The sequence below is a fragment of the Oncorhynchus kisutch genome, linkage group LG14 (genome assembly GCF_002021735.2).
Source record: "Oncorhynchus kisutch isolate 150728-3 linkage group LG14, Okis_V2, whole genome shotgun sequence".
Taxonomy (NCBI): Eukaryota; Metazoa; Chordata; class Actinopteri; order Salmoniformes; family Salmonidae; genus Oncorhynchus; species Oncorhynchus kisutch.
In genome coordinates this window covers 2,969,916-2,984,311 of record NC_034187.2, presented here as the reverse complement: position 1 = coordinate 2,984,311, position 14,396 = coordinate 2,969,916, and the positions used below count along the sequence as shown (strand labels likewise).

The following is a 14,396-nucleotide window of genomic DNA, read 5'->3' as shown; positions in this document are numbered from 1 at the left end:
CCTCCGGTAAGACAAAGGGTGGAGGTCTGTGTCTATTGGTCAATAACAGCTGCCTCCGGTAAGACAAAGGGTGGAGGTCTGTGTCTATTGGTCAATAACAGCTCCCTCCGGGTAAGACAAAGGGTGGAGGTCTGTGTCTATTGGTCAATAACAGCTCCCTCCGGGTAAGACAAAGGGTGGAGGTCTGTGTCTATTGGTCAATAACAGCTCCCTCCGGGTAAGACAAAGGGTGGAGGTCTGTGTCTATTGGTCAATAACAGCTGCCTCCGGTAAGACAAAGGGTGGAGGTCTGTGTCTATTGGTCAATAACAGCTGCCTCCGGTAAGACAAAGGGTGGAGGTCTGTGTCTATTGGTCAATAACAGCTGCCTCCGGTAAGACAAAGGGTGGAGGTCTGTGTCTATTGGTCAATAACAGCTGCCTCCGGTAAGACAAAGGGTGGAGGTCTGTGTCTATTGGTCAATAACAGCTGCCTCCGGTAAGACAAAGGGTGGAGGTCTGTGTCTATTGGTCAATAACAGCTCCCTCCGGTAGGACAAAGGGTGGAGGTCTGTGTCTATTGGTCAATAACAGCTGGTGCACGAAATCTAATATGAATGAAGTCTCAAGGTTTTCCTCGCCTGAGGTAGAGTATCTCATGATAAGCTGTAGATCACACTATCTACCAAGAAAGTTTTCATCTATATTTTTCGTAGCTGTCTATTGACTATCACAAACTGATGGTGGCAATAAGACTGCAATCAACGAGCTGTATAAGAGGCCATAAGCAAACAAGAACCTGCTCATCCAGAAGCGGCGCTCCTAGTGGTCAGAGACATTAATGCAGGGAAACTTAAATCTGTTTTACCTCATTTCTACCAGCATGTCACATGTGCAACTAGAGGGAAATTAACTCTAGACCACCTTTACTCCACACACAGAGACACGTACAAAGCTCTCCTTCGCCCTCCATTTGGCATATCTGACCATAATTCTATGGTCAGATATGATTCCTGCTTACAAGGAAAAACTAAAGCAGGAAGTACCAGTGACTCGGTAATATGGAGGTGGTCAGATGACGCAGATGCTACGCTACAGGACTGTTTTGCTAGCACAGACTGGAATATGTTCCGTGACTCCTCCGATGGCATTGAGGAGTACACCACCACATCAGTCACCGGCTTTATCAATAAGAGCATCGACGACGTCATCCCCAGTGACGGTACGTACATATTCAACAGGTGTAGACCTTACTAGGAAATGCTTACTTACAAGCCCTTAACATTTAGTTAATTTAGTAAATACTTTAACACTCATTTTTTCTTAACTGCATTGATGGTTAATTAAGGGTGTGTAAGTAAGCATTTCACAGTTGTATTCGGCGCATGTGACAAATACAATTTGATATCATTTGATTTGGAAAAGGCCACAGGATGGTTTTTCAATACCGTCAAATATTTCTTAGATGTTTTTCCAATACATTTGAATATTTGTAGCTACTTTTTAAGTACCTGCAGTCAACTTGTGCAATACGTTAGGAGGTCAAGAAGATTGCGTTTTTCATGTCTCATTATTTTCCATGAAGTTTACTGTAGTTCAGTTGAGCCGGTCACATGATGAAGTTTACTGTAGTTCAGTTGAGCCGGTCACATGATGAAGTTTACTGTAGTTCAGTTGAGCCGGTCACATGATGAAGTTTACTGTAGTTCAGTTGAGCCGGTCACATGATGAAGTTTACTGTAGTTCAGTTGAGCCGGTCACATGATGAAGTTTACTGTAGTTCAGTTGAGCCGGTCACATGATGAAGTTTACTGTAGTCCCCCAGAACTGGTATATTATGATTAGTAAGTTATCAGATATCTTATAATGGCTTTCTGCCAGTAGTCAGAGAGCTCTGGATGAGTTCTGTACAGTTGTCACTTTTTCCCTGTGCTTCCTGTTAGCGTTTTTCCCTGTGCTTCCTGTTAGCGTTTTTCCCTGTGCTTCCTGTTAGCGTTTTTCCCTGTGCTTCCTGTTAGCGTTTTTCCCTGTGCTTCCTGTTAGCGTTTTTCCCTGTGCTTCCTGTTAGCGTTTTTCCCCTCTGTTCTTCTCCCTTCTGCTCCGTGGACACAAGCTGCTCTTCCTTCAGAAAAGCATCACAACTTTGTTAATTTGCACAATTTCTCTCATTTACTTTCCCTTGTAATTGAACACACACCTAAAAAAAGCTAGCTACTAGCTATGCTTGTATAACTTTACATTCTTTACATTCTGTAGCTACTAACTATGTTTGTATAACTTTACATTCTGTAGCTACTAACTATGCTTGTATAACTTTACAACTTTGTTTAGCATCTCAGCGTCTGAGATTTCGCTATTAGATTGTGCACATTTTGTTAGCATTCTGGTAAGAGGCCCAATGGGCTTTTCTTGTGTTTTCAGCACCCCCTTGTGTGCTATGCCGGTAACACCGTAAATCCCGAGCACGGAGCATTGTGTCTGCTACAATAAGCAGTTAGAAATTGGCGCTGGCAGGAATTTGACATACAAGCAGGTCGAGGTAAACAGAAAAAATGGCTGATTCTTTTTCTGTTTCTTCTGTGTAGTGTAGTGCATCATGTAAATCGTTGTAGAATCTTACGTCTACCTGATCGTATGTCGTGGTCCAGGTCTTCCACTTTCACAATGGCGTCTGCAATGCCTTTCTTCGTCATCTTGTCTCTCACCACTCCCTTGATGCCTCTGTGAACCTGGTAGAGGCAAGGACAGAACATCAGATCAGGGAACATCAGAAACAGAGATAGTCAGGGAACATCAGAAACAGAGATAGTCAGGGAACATCAGAAACAGAGATAATCAGGGAACATCAGAAACAGAGATAGTCAGGGAACATCAGAAACAGAGATAATCAGGGAACATCAGAAACAGAGATAATCAGGGAACATCAGAAACAGAGATGATCAGGGAACATCAGAAACAGATGGTCAGGGAACATCAGAAACAGAGATAATCAGGGAACATCAGAAACAGAGATAGTCAGGGAACATCAGAAACAGAGATAGTCAGGGAACATCAGAAACAGATGATCAGGGAACATCAGAAACAGAGATAATCAGGGAACATCAGAAACAGAGATAGTCAGGGAACATCAGAAACAGAGATAGTCAGGGAACATCAGAAACAGAGATAGTCAGGGAACATCAGAAACAGAGATAGTCAGGGAACATCAGAAACAGAGATAGTCAGGGAACATCAGAAACAGAGATAGTCAGGGAACATCAGAAACAGAGATAGTCAGGGAACATCAGAAACAGAGATAGTCAGGGAACATCAGAAACAGAGATAGTCAGGGAACATCAGAAACAGAGATAGTCAGGGAACATCAGAAACAGAGATAGTCAGGGAACATCAGAAACAGAGATAATCAGGGAACATCAGAAACAGAGATAATCAGGGAACATCAGAAACAGAGATGATCAGGGAAATATCTACAAATTGGAGAGCTGGTAAGAGAGAGCTGGGATATGCAGTAGGACAGTATTCTACAAGTGAAGTCTTTCCAATTGGGGCCAGTTTGAATAACTCTGATACAGTATAACATTGGTAAATAATCCATGTAAAGAACAGTAGACCTGCTCCATGTAGACAAGCAGAGACTCCTTGTTGTTCTCCCACTCTGTAGGAAGCTCGCTGGCGTGAGGAAACTTGTCACACGACAGCTCCACCGTCACCTCGAAGCAGTTAGTGTGCATGTAGCTGAAGTCATTCATACCTGAGGGACAAAAATATGGCAACAAAACACATGAAAAACAAATAGTCTTTGATAAGGGCCTGATTTTATATATATATATATATAGGAGAACTACTGACTCCCAAGCACGGTGTTGATTATTATATATTTGATACACTGCCGATTTTGCAGGTTTTCCTACTTACAAAGCATGTAGAGGTCTGTAATTTTAATCATAGGTACACTTCAACTGTGAGAGACGGAATCTAAAACAAAAATCCAGAAAATCACATTGTATGATTTTTAAGTAATTAATTAGCATTTTATTGCATGACATAAGTATTTGATCACCTACCAACCAGTAAGAAATCCTGGCTCTCACAGACCTGTTAGTTTTTCTTTAAGAAGCCCTCCTGTTCTCCACTCATTACCTGTATTAACTGCACCTGTTTGAACTCGTTACCTGTATAAAAGACACCTGTCCACACACTCAATCAAACAGACCTCTCCACAATGGCCAAGACCAGAGAGCTGTGTAAGGACATCAGGGTTAAATTGTAGACCTGCACAAGGCTGGGATGGGCTACAGGACAATAGGCAAGCAGCTTGGTGAGAAGGCAACAACTGTTGGCGCAATTGTTAGAAAATGGAAGAAGTTCAAGATGACGGTCAATCACCCTCGGTCTGGGGCTCCATGCAAGATCTCACCTCGTGGGGCATCAATGATCATGAGGAAGGTGGACCTGGTCAATGACCTGGTGAATGACCTGAAGAGAGCTGGGACCACAGTCTCAAAGAAAACCAATAGTAACACACTACGCCGTCATGGATTAAAATCCTGCAGTGCACGCAAGGTCCCCCCTGCTCAAGCCAGTGCATGTCCAGGCCCATCTGAAGTTTGCCAATTACCATCTGGATGATCCAGAGGAGGAATGGGAGAAGGTCATGTGGTCTGATGAGACAAAAATAGAGCTTTTTGGTCTAAACTCCGCTCGCCGTGTTTGGAGGAAGAAGAAGGACGAGTACAACCCCAAGAACACCATCCCAACCGTGAAGCATGGAGGTGGAAACATCATTCTTTGGGGATGCTTTTCTGCAAAGGGGACAGGACGACTGCACCATATTGAGGGGAGGATGGATGGGGCCATGTATCACGAGATCTTGGCCAACAACCTCCTTCCCTCAGTAAAAGCATTGAAGATGGGTCGTGGCTGGGTCTTCCAGCATGACAACGATCCAAAACACACAGCCAGGGCAACTAAGGAGTGACTCCGTAAGAAGCATCTCAAGGTCCTGGAGTGGCCTAGCTAGTCTCCAGACCTGAACCCCATAGAACATCTTTGGAGGGAGCTGAAAGTCCGTATTGCCCAGCGACAGCCCCAAAACCTGAAGGATCTGGAGAAGGTCTGTATAGAGGAGTGGGCCAAAATCCCTGCTGCAGTGTGTGCAAACCTGGTCAAGAACTACAGGAAACGTATGATCTCTGTAATTGCAAACAAAGGTTTCTGTACCAAATATTAAGTTCTGCTTTTCTGATGTATCAAATACTTATGTCATGCAATAAAATGCTAATTAATTACTTAAAAATCATGCAATGTGATTTTCTGGATTTTTGTTTTAGATTCCGTCTCTCACAGTTGAAGTGTACCTATGATAAAAAATTACAGACCTCTACATGCTTTGTAAGTAGGCAAACCTGCAAAATCGGCAGTGAATCAAATACTTGTTCTCCCCACTGTATATATATATATATATTATGTAGGAGAACTACTTACTCCCAGGGACGGTGTGCCAGGCTCCTCCGTTAATGATGTTGTTGTGCTGTTGGAAGTCTTCAGAGTGGCAGATCCTCCTATCAGGGTTGGCCATGACCAGGTTGGTGGAGGCGTAGACCGTGGCCAGCCAGCGGAAGAAACTATCGTCTGCTGTAGGGGTGTTTTCCTGAGGGGCCCAGTCCCGGGTGCAGTCGAAGGGGTAGGTAACCACCAGTTCTCCCCCGTGGAGGTTGGCACTCAGGACAAAGGGGATGTCCTGCATCCAGCTGATGACCGCACGTGTCTCTGGGGTCACCTGGGACAGAAGAACATGTTACTAACACGTGTCTCTGGGGTCACCTGGGTTAGAAGAACATGTTACTAACACGTGTCTCTGGGGTCACCTGGGACAGAAGAACATGTTAGTAACACGTGTCTCTGGGGTCACCTGGGACAGAAGAACATGTTACTAACACGTGTCTCTGGGGTCACCTGGGACAGAAGAACATGTTAGTAACACGTGTCTCTGGGGTCACCTGGGACAGAAGAACATGTTACTAACACGTGTCTCTGGGGTCACCTGGGACAGAAGAACATGTTAGTAACACGTGTCTCTGGGGTCACCTGGGACAGAAGAACATGTTACTAACACGTGTCTCTGGGGTCACCTGGGACAGAAGAACATGTTAGTAACACGTGTCTCTGGGGTCACCTGGGACAGAAGAACATGTTAGTAACACGTGTCTCTGGGGTCACCTGGGACAGAAGAACATGTTACTAACACATGTCTCTGGGGTCACCTGGGACAGAAGAACATGTTACTAACACGTGTCTCTGGGGTCACCTGGGACAGAAGAACATGTTACTAGCACGTGTCTCTGGGGTCACCTGGGACAGAAGAACATGTTACTAGCACGTGTCTCTGGGGTCACCTGGGACAGAAGAACATGTTACTAGCACGTGTCTCTGGGGTCACCTGGGACAGAAGAACATGTTACTAGCACGTGTCTCTGGGGTCACCTGGGACAGAAGAACATGTTACTAGCACGTGTCTCTGGGGTCACCTGGGACAGAAGAACATGTTACTAGCACGTGTCTCTGGGGTCACCTGGGACAGAAGAACATGTTACTAACACGTGTCTCTGGGGTCACCTGGGACAGAAGAACATGTTACTAACACGTGTCTCTGGGGTCACCTGGGACAGAAGAACATGCTACTAACACGTGTCTCTGGGGTCACCTGGGACAGAAGAACATGTTACTAACACGTGTCTCTGGGGTCACCTGGGACAGAAGAACATGCTACTAACACGTGTCTCTGGGGTCACCTGGGACAGAATAACATGTTACTAGCACGTGTCTCTGGGGCCACCTGGGACAGAAGAACATGTTACTAGCACGTGTCTCTGGGGTCACCTGGGACAGAAGAACATGTCAGACAGCCTGGGACAGAAGAACATGTCAGACAGCCTGGGACAGTACAGACAGCCTGAGACAGTACAGACAGCCTGGGACAGTACTGACAACCTGGGACAGTACAGACAACCTGGGACATTACTGACAGTACAGACAGCCTGGGACAGTACAGACAGCCTGGGACAGTACAGACAGTACAGACAGCCTGGGACAGTGCAGACAGCCTGGGACAGTACAGACAGTACTGACAGTACAGACAGCCTGGGACAGTACAGACAGTCTGGGACAGTACAGACAGCCTGGGACAGTACAGACAGCCTGGGACAGTACTGACAGCCTGGGACAGTACAGACAGTACAGACAGCCTGGGACAGTACAGACAGCCTGGGACAGTACAGACAGCCTGGGACAGTACAGACAGCCTGGGACAGTACTGACAGCCTGGGACAGTACAGACAGCCTGGGACAGTACAGACAGCCTGGGACAGTACAGACAGTACAGACAGCCTGGGACAGTACAGACAGCCTGGGACAGTACAGACAGTACAGACAGCCTGGGACAGTACAGACAGTACAGACAGTACTGACAGCCTGGGACAGTACAGACCGCCTGGGACAGTACAGACAGCCTGGGACAGTACAGACAGCCTGGGACAGTACAGACAGCCTGGGACAGTACAGACAGTACAGACAGTACAGACAGCCTGGGACAGTACAGACAGCCTGGGACAGTACAGACAGTACAGACAGCCTGGGACAGTACAGACAGCCTGGGACAGTACAGACAGCCTGGGACAGTACAGGCAGTACAGACAGTACCGACAGCCTGGGACAGTACAGACAGTACAGACAGCCTGGGACAGTACAGACAGTACAGACAGACAGTACAGACAGACAGTACAGACAGTACAGACATACCGTACAGACAGTACAGACAGACAGTACAGACAGACAGTACAGACAGCCTGGGACAGTACAGACAGTACAGACAGACAGTACAGACAGCCTGGGACAGTACAGACAGACAGTACAGACAGCCGGGGACAGTACAGCCAGTACAGACTGTACAGGCAGTACAGACAGTACAGACAGACAGTACAGACAGCCTGGGACAGTACAGACAGTACAGACAGTACCGACAGCCTGGGACAGTACAGACAGTACAGACAGTACAGACAGCCTGGGACAGTACAGACAGTACAGACAGCCTGGGACAGTACAGACAGTACAGACAGACAGTACAGACAGACAGTACAGACAGACAGTACAGACAGCCTGGGACAGTACAGACAGTACAGACAGTACAGACAGACAGTACAGACAGACAGACAGTACCGACAGCCTGGGACAGTACAGACAGTACAGACAGTACAGACAGACAGTACAGACAGTACAGACAGACAGTACAGACAGACAGTACAGACAGACAGTACAGACAGCCTGGGACAGTACAGACAGCCTGGGACAGTACAGACAGTACAGACAGTACAGACAGCCTGGGACAGTACAGACAGTACAGACAGTACAGACAGCCTGGGACAGTACAGACAGTACAGACAGACAGTACAGACAGACAGTACAGACAGACAGTACAGACAGCCTGGGACAGTACAGACAGTACAGACAGTACAGACACAGAGAAGCGTTTTCTTTTTACGATCTTACTAGTTTTTTTATGTTTTATTTCCTGATACTAAAAATCTCCTAACATTATCAAACCTCATCACCTCGAACGTCAACAACAACAACCTTATTGTTTAATAAAAGATTTTATATATATTTATTTATACGTATATAAACCTTTATTTTACCTCCAGTTTCAACTGTTCAGGACAGGCCACCCCTCATAGCCTGGTTCCTCTCTACCCAGCACAGCCAGAAGAGGACTGGCCACCCCTCATAGCCTGGTTCCTCTCTACCCAGCACAGCCAGAAGAGGACTGGCCACCCCTCATAGCCTGGTTCCTCTCTACCCGGCACAGCCAGAAGAGGACTGGCCACCCCTCATAGCCTGGTTCCTCTCTACCCGATACAGCCAGAAGAGGACTGGCCACCCCTCATAGCCTGGTTCCTCTCTACCCAGCACAGCCAGAAGAGGACTGGCCACCCCTCATAGCCTGGTTCCTCTCTACCCAGCACAGCCAGAAGAGGACTGGCCACCCCTCATAGCCTGGTTCCTCTCTACCCGGCACAGCCAGAAGAGGACTGGCCACCCCTCATAGCCTGGTTCCTCTCTACCCAGCACAGCCAGAAGAGGACTGGCCACCCCTCATAGCCTGGTTCCTCTCTACCCGATACAGCCAGAAGAGGACTGGCCACCCCTCATAGCCTGGTTCCTCTCTACCCAGCACAGCCAGAAGAGGACTGGCCACCCCTCATAGCCTGGTTCCTCTCTACCCGGCACAGCCAGAAGAGGACTGGCCACCCCTCATAGCCTGGTTCCTCTCTACCCGATACAGCCAGAAGAGGACTGGCCACCCCTCATAGCCTGGTTCCTCTCTACCCGATACAGCCAGAAGAGGACTGGCCACCCCTCATAGCCTGGTTCCTCTCTACCCGATACAGCCAGAAGAGGACTGGCCACCCCTCATAGCCTGGTTCCTCTCTACCCGATACAGCCAGAAGAGGACTGGCCACCCCTCATAGCCTGGTTCCTCTCTACCCAGCACAGCCAGAAGAGGACTGGCCACCCCTCGTAGCCTGGTTCCTCTCTACCCGATACAGCCAGAAGAGGACTGGCCACCCCTCATAGCCTGGTTCCTCTCTACCCGGCACAGCCAGAAGAGGACTGGCCACCCCTCATAGCCTGGTTCCTCGCTACCCAGCACAGCCAGAAGAGGACTGGCCACCCCTCATAGCCTGGTTCCTCTCTACCCAGCACAGCCAGAAGAGGACTGGCCACCCCTCATAGCCTGGTTCCTCTCTACCCAGCACAGCCAGAAGAGGACTGGCCACCCCTCATAGCCTGGTTCCTCTCTACCCGGCACAGCCAGAAGAGGACTGGCCACCCCTCATAGCCTGGTTCCTCTCTACCCAGCACAGCCAGAAGAGGACTGGCCACCCCTCATAGCCTGGTTCCTCTCTACAGAAGAACATGTTAGTAACACGTGTCTCTGGGGTCACCTGGGTTAGAAGAACATGTTACTAACACGTGTCTCTGGGGTCACCTGGGACAGAAGAACATGTTAGTAACACGTGTCTCTGGGGTCACCTGGGACAGAAGAACATGTTACTAACACGTGTCTCTGGGGTCACCTGGGACAGAAGAACATGTTAGTAACACGTGTCTCTGGGGTCACCTGGGACAGAAGAACATGTTACTAACACGTGTCTCTGGGGTCACCTGGGACAGAAGAACATGTTAGTAACACGTGTCTCTGGGGTCACCTGGGACAGAAGAACATGTTACTAACACGTGTCTCTGGGGTCACCTGGGACAGAAGAACATGTTAGTAACACGTGTCTCTGGGGTCACCTGGGACAGAAGAACATGTTAGTAACACGTGTCTCTGGGGTCACCTGGGACAGAAGAACATGTTACTAGCACGTGTCTCTGGGGTCACCTGGGACAGAAGAACATGTTACTAGCACGTGTCTCTGGGGTCACCTGGGACAGAAGAACATGTTACTAGCACGTGTCTCTGGGGTCACCTGGGACAGAAGAACATGTTACTAGCACGTGTCTCTGGGGTCACCTGGGACAGAAGAACATGTTACTAGCACGTGTCTCTGGGGTCACCTGGGACAGAAGAACATGTTACTAACACGTGTCTCTGGGGTCACCTGGGACAGAAGAACATGTTACTAACACGTGTCTCTGGGGTCACCTGGGACAGAAGAACATGCTACTAACACGTGTCTCTGGGGTCACCTGGGACAGAAGAACATGTTACTAACACGTGTCTCTGGGGTCACCTGGGACAGAAGAACATGCTACTAACACGTGTCTCTGGGGTCACCTGGGACAGAATAACATGTTACTAGCACGTGTCTCTGGGGCCACCTGGGACAGAAGAACATGTTACTAGCACGTGTCTCTGGGGTCACCTGGGACAGAAGAACATGTCAGACAGCCTGGGACAGAAGAACATGTCAGACAGCCTGGGACAGTACAGACAGCCTGAGACAGTACAGACAGCCTGGGACAGTACTGACAACCTGGGACAGTACAGACAACCTGGGACATTACTGACAGTACAGACAGCCTGGGACAGTACAGACAGCCTGGGACAGTACAGACAGTACAGACAGCCTGGGACAGTGCAGACAGCCTGGGACAGTACAGACAGTACTGACAGTACAGACAGCCTGGGACAGTACAGACAGTCTGGGACAGTACAGACAGCCTGGGACAGTACAGACAGCCTGGGACAGTACTGACAGCCTGGGACAGTACAGACAGTACAGACAGCCTGGGACAGTACAGACAGCCTGGGACAGTACAGACAGCCTGGGACAGTACAGACAGCCTGGGACAGTACTGACAGCCTGGGACAGTACAGACAGCCTGGGACAGTACAGACAGCCTGGGACAGTACAGACAGTACAGACAGCCTGGGACAGTACAGACAGCCTGGGACAGTACAGACAGTACAGACAGCCTGGGACAGTACAGACAGTACAGACAGTACTGACAGCCTGGGACAGTACAGACCGCCTGGGACAGTACAGACAGCCTGGGACAGTACAGACAGCCTGGGACAGTACAGACAGCCTGGGACAGTACAGACAGTACAGACAGTACAGACAGCCTGGGACAGTACAGACAGCCTGGGACAGTACAGACAGTACAGACAGCCTGGGACAGTACAGACAGCCTGGGACAGTACAGACAGCCTGGGACAGTACAGGCAGTACAGACAGTACCGACAGCCTGGGACAGTACAGACAGTACAGACAGCCTGGGACAGTACAGACAGTACAGACAGACAGTACAGACAGACAGTACAGACAGTACAGACATACCGTACAGACAGTACAGACAGACAGTACAGACAGACAGTACAGACAGCCTGGGACAGTACAGACAGTACAGACAGACAGTACAGACAGCCTGGGACAGTACAGACAGACAGTACAGACAGCCGGGGACAGTACAGCCAGTACAGACTGTACAGGCAGTACAGACAGTACAGACAGACAGTACAGACAGCCTGGGACAGTACAGACAGTACAGACAGTACCGACAGCCTGGGACAGTACAGACAGTACAGACAGTACAGACAGCCTGGGACAGTACAGACAGTACAGACAGCCTGGGACAGTACAGACAGTACAGACAGACAGTACAGACAGACAGTACAGACAGACAGTACAGACAGCCTGGGACAGTACAGACAGTACAGACAGTACAGACAGACAGTACAGACAGACAGACAGTACCGACAGCCTGGGACAGTACAGACAGTACAGACAGTACAGACAGACAGTACAGACAGTACAGACAGACAGTACAGACAGACAGTACAGACAGACAGTACAGACAGCCTGGGACAGTACAGACAGTACAGACAGTACCGACAGCCTGGGACAGTACAGACAGTACAGACAGTACAGACAGCCTGGGACAGTACAGACAGTACAGACAGTACAGACAGCCTGGGACAGTACAGACAGTACAGACAGACAGTACAGACAGACAGTACAGACAGACAGTACAGACAGCCTGGGACAGTACAGACAGTACAGACAGTACAGACACAGAGAAGCGTTTTCTTTTTACGATCTTACTAGTTTTTTTATGTTTTATTTCCTGATACTAAAAATCTCCTAACATTATCAAACCTCATCACCTCGAACGTCAACAACAACAACCTTATTGTTTAATAAAAGATTTTATATATATTTATTTATACGTATATAAACCTTTATTTTACCTCCAGTTTCAACTGTTCAGGACAGGCCACCCCTCATAGCCTGGTTCCTCTCTACCCAGCACAGCCAGAAGAGGACTGGCCACCCCTCATAGCCTGGTTCCTCTCTACCCAGCACAGCCAGAAGAGGACTGGCCACCCCTCATAGCCTGGTTCCTCTCTACCCAGCACAGCCAGAAGAGGACTGGCCACCCCTCATAGCCTGGTTCCTCTCTACCCGGCACAGCCAGAAGAGGACTGGCCACCCCTCATAGCCTGGTTCCTCTCTACCCAGCACAGCCAGAAGAGGACTGGCCACCCCTCATAGCCTGGTTCCTCTCTACCCGATACAGCCAGAAGAGGACTGGCCACCCCTCATAGCCTGGTTCCTCTCTACCCAGCACAGCCAGAAGAGGACTGGCCACCCCTCATAGCCTGGTTCCTCTCTACCCGGCACAGCCAGAAGAGGACTGGCCACCCCTCATAGCCTGGTTCCTCTCTACCCGATACAGCCAGAAGAGGACTGGCCACCCCTCATAGCCTGGTTCCTCTCTACCCGATACAGCCAGAAGAGGACTGGCCACCCCTCATAGCCTGGTTCCTCTCTACCCGATACAGCCAGAAGAGGACTGGCCACCCCTCATAGCCTGGTTCCTCTCTACCCGATACAGCCAGAAGAGGACTGGCCACCCCTCATAGCCTGGTTCCTCTCTACCCAGCACAGCCAGAAGAGGACTGGCCACCCCTCATAGCCTGGTTCCTCTCTACCCGATACAGCCAGAAGAGGACTGGCCACCCCTCATAGCCTGGTTCCTCTCTACCCGGCACAGCCAGAAGAGGACTGGCCACCCCTCATAGCCTGGTTCCTCGCTACCCAGCACAGCCAGAAGAGGACTGGCCACCCCTCATAGCCTGGTTCCTCTCTACCCAGCACAGCCAGAAGAGGACTGGCCACCCCTCATAGCCTGGTTCCTCTCTACCCAGCACAGCCAGAAGAGGACTGGCCACCCCTCATAGCCTGGTTCCTCTCTACCCGGCACAGCCAGAAGAGGACTGGCCACCCCTCATAGCCTGGTTCCTCTCTACCCAGCACAGCCAGAAGAGGACTGGCCACCCCTCATAGCCTGGTTCCTCTCTACCCGGCACAGCCAGAAGAGGACTGGCCACCCCTCATAGCCTGGTTCCTCTCTACCCAGCACAGCCAGAAGAGGACTGGCCACCCCTCATAGCCTGGTTCCTCTCTACCCGGCACAGCCAGAAGAGGACTGGCCACCCCTCATAGCCTGGTTCCTCTCTACCCAGCACAGCCAGAAGAGGACTGGCCACCCCTCATAGCCTGGTTCCTCTCTACCCGGCACAGCCAGAAGAGGACTGGCCACCCCTCATAGCCTGGTTCCTCTCTACCCAGCACAGCCAGAAGAGGACTGGCCACCCCTCATAGCCTGGTTCCTCTCTACCCAGCACAGCCAGAAGAGGACTGGCCACCCCTCATAGCCTGGTTCCTCTCTACCCGATACAGCCAGAAGAGGACTGGCCACCCCTCATAGCCTGGTTCCTCTCTACCCGGCACAGCCAGAAGAGGACTGGCCACCCCTCATAGCCTGGTTCCTCTCTACCCAGCACAGCCAGAAGAGGACTGGCCACCCCTCATAGCCTGGTTCCTCTCTACCCAGCACAGCCAGAAGAGG

General features: G+C 49.8%; 1 protein-coding gene across 1 annotated transcript in view; it reads right to left on the bottom strand.

Annotated features, from left to right (window-relative positions):
* Positions 1 to 14,396, bottom strand: part of LOC109882749 (probable carboxypeptidase X1) — a 48,486-nt gene that overhangs the window by 3,438 nt on the left and 30,652 nt on the right. The window contains exons 10-12 of the mRNA XM_031787643.1: positions 5,463 to 5,757; positions 3,590 to 3,729; positions 2,605 to 2,707 (exon numbers count right to left, since the gene is read on the bottom strand). Of these exons, the coding sequence (XP_031643503.1) occupies positions 2,605 to 2,707; positions 3,590 to 3,729; positions 5,463 to 5,757 (538 nt within the window). The remainder of the gene's footprint in view (positions 1 to 2,604; positions 2,708 to 3,589; positions 3,730 to 5,462; positions 5,758 to 14,396) is intronic.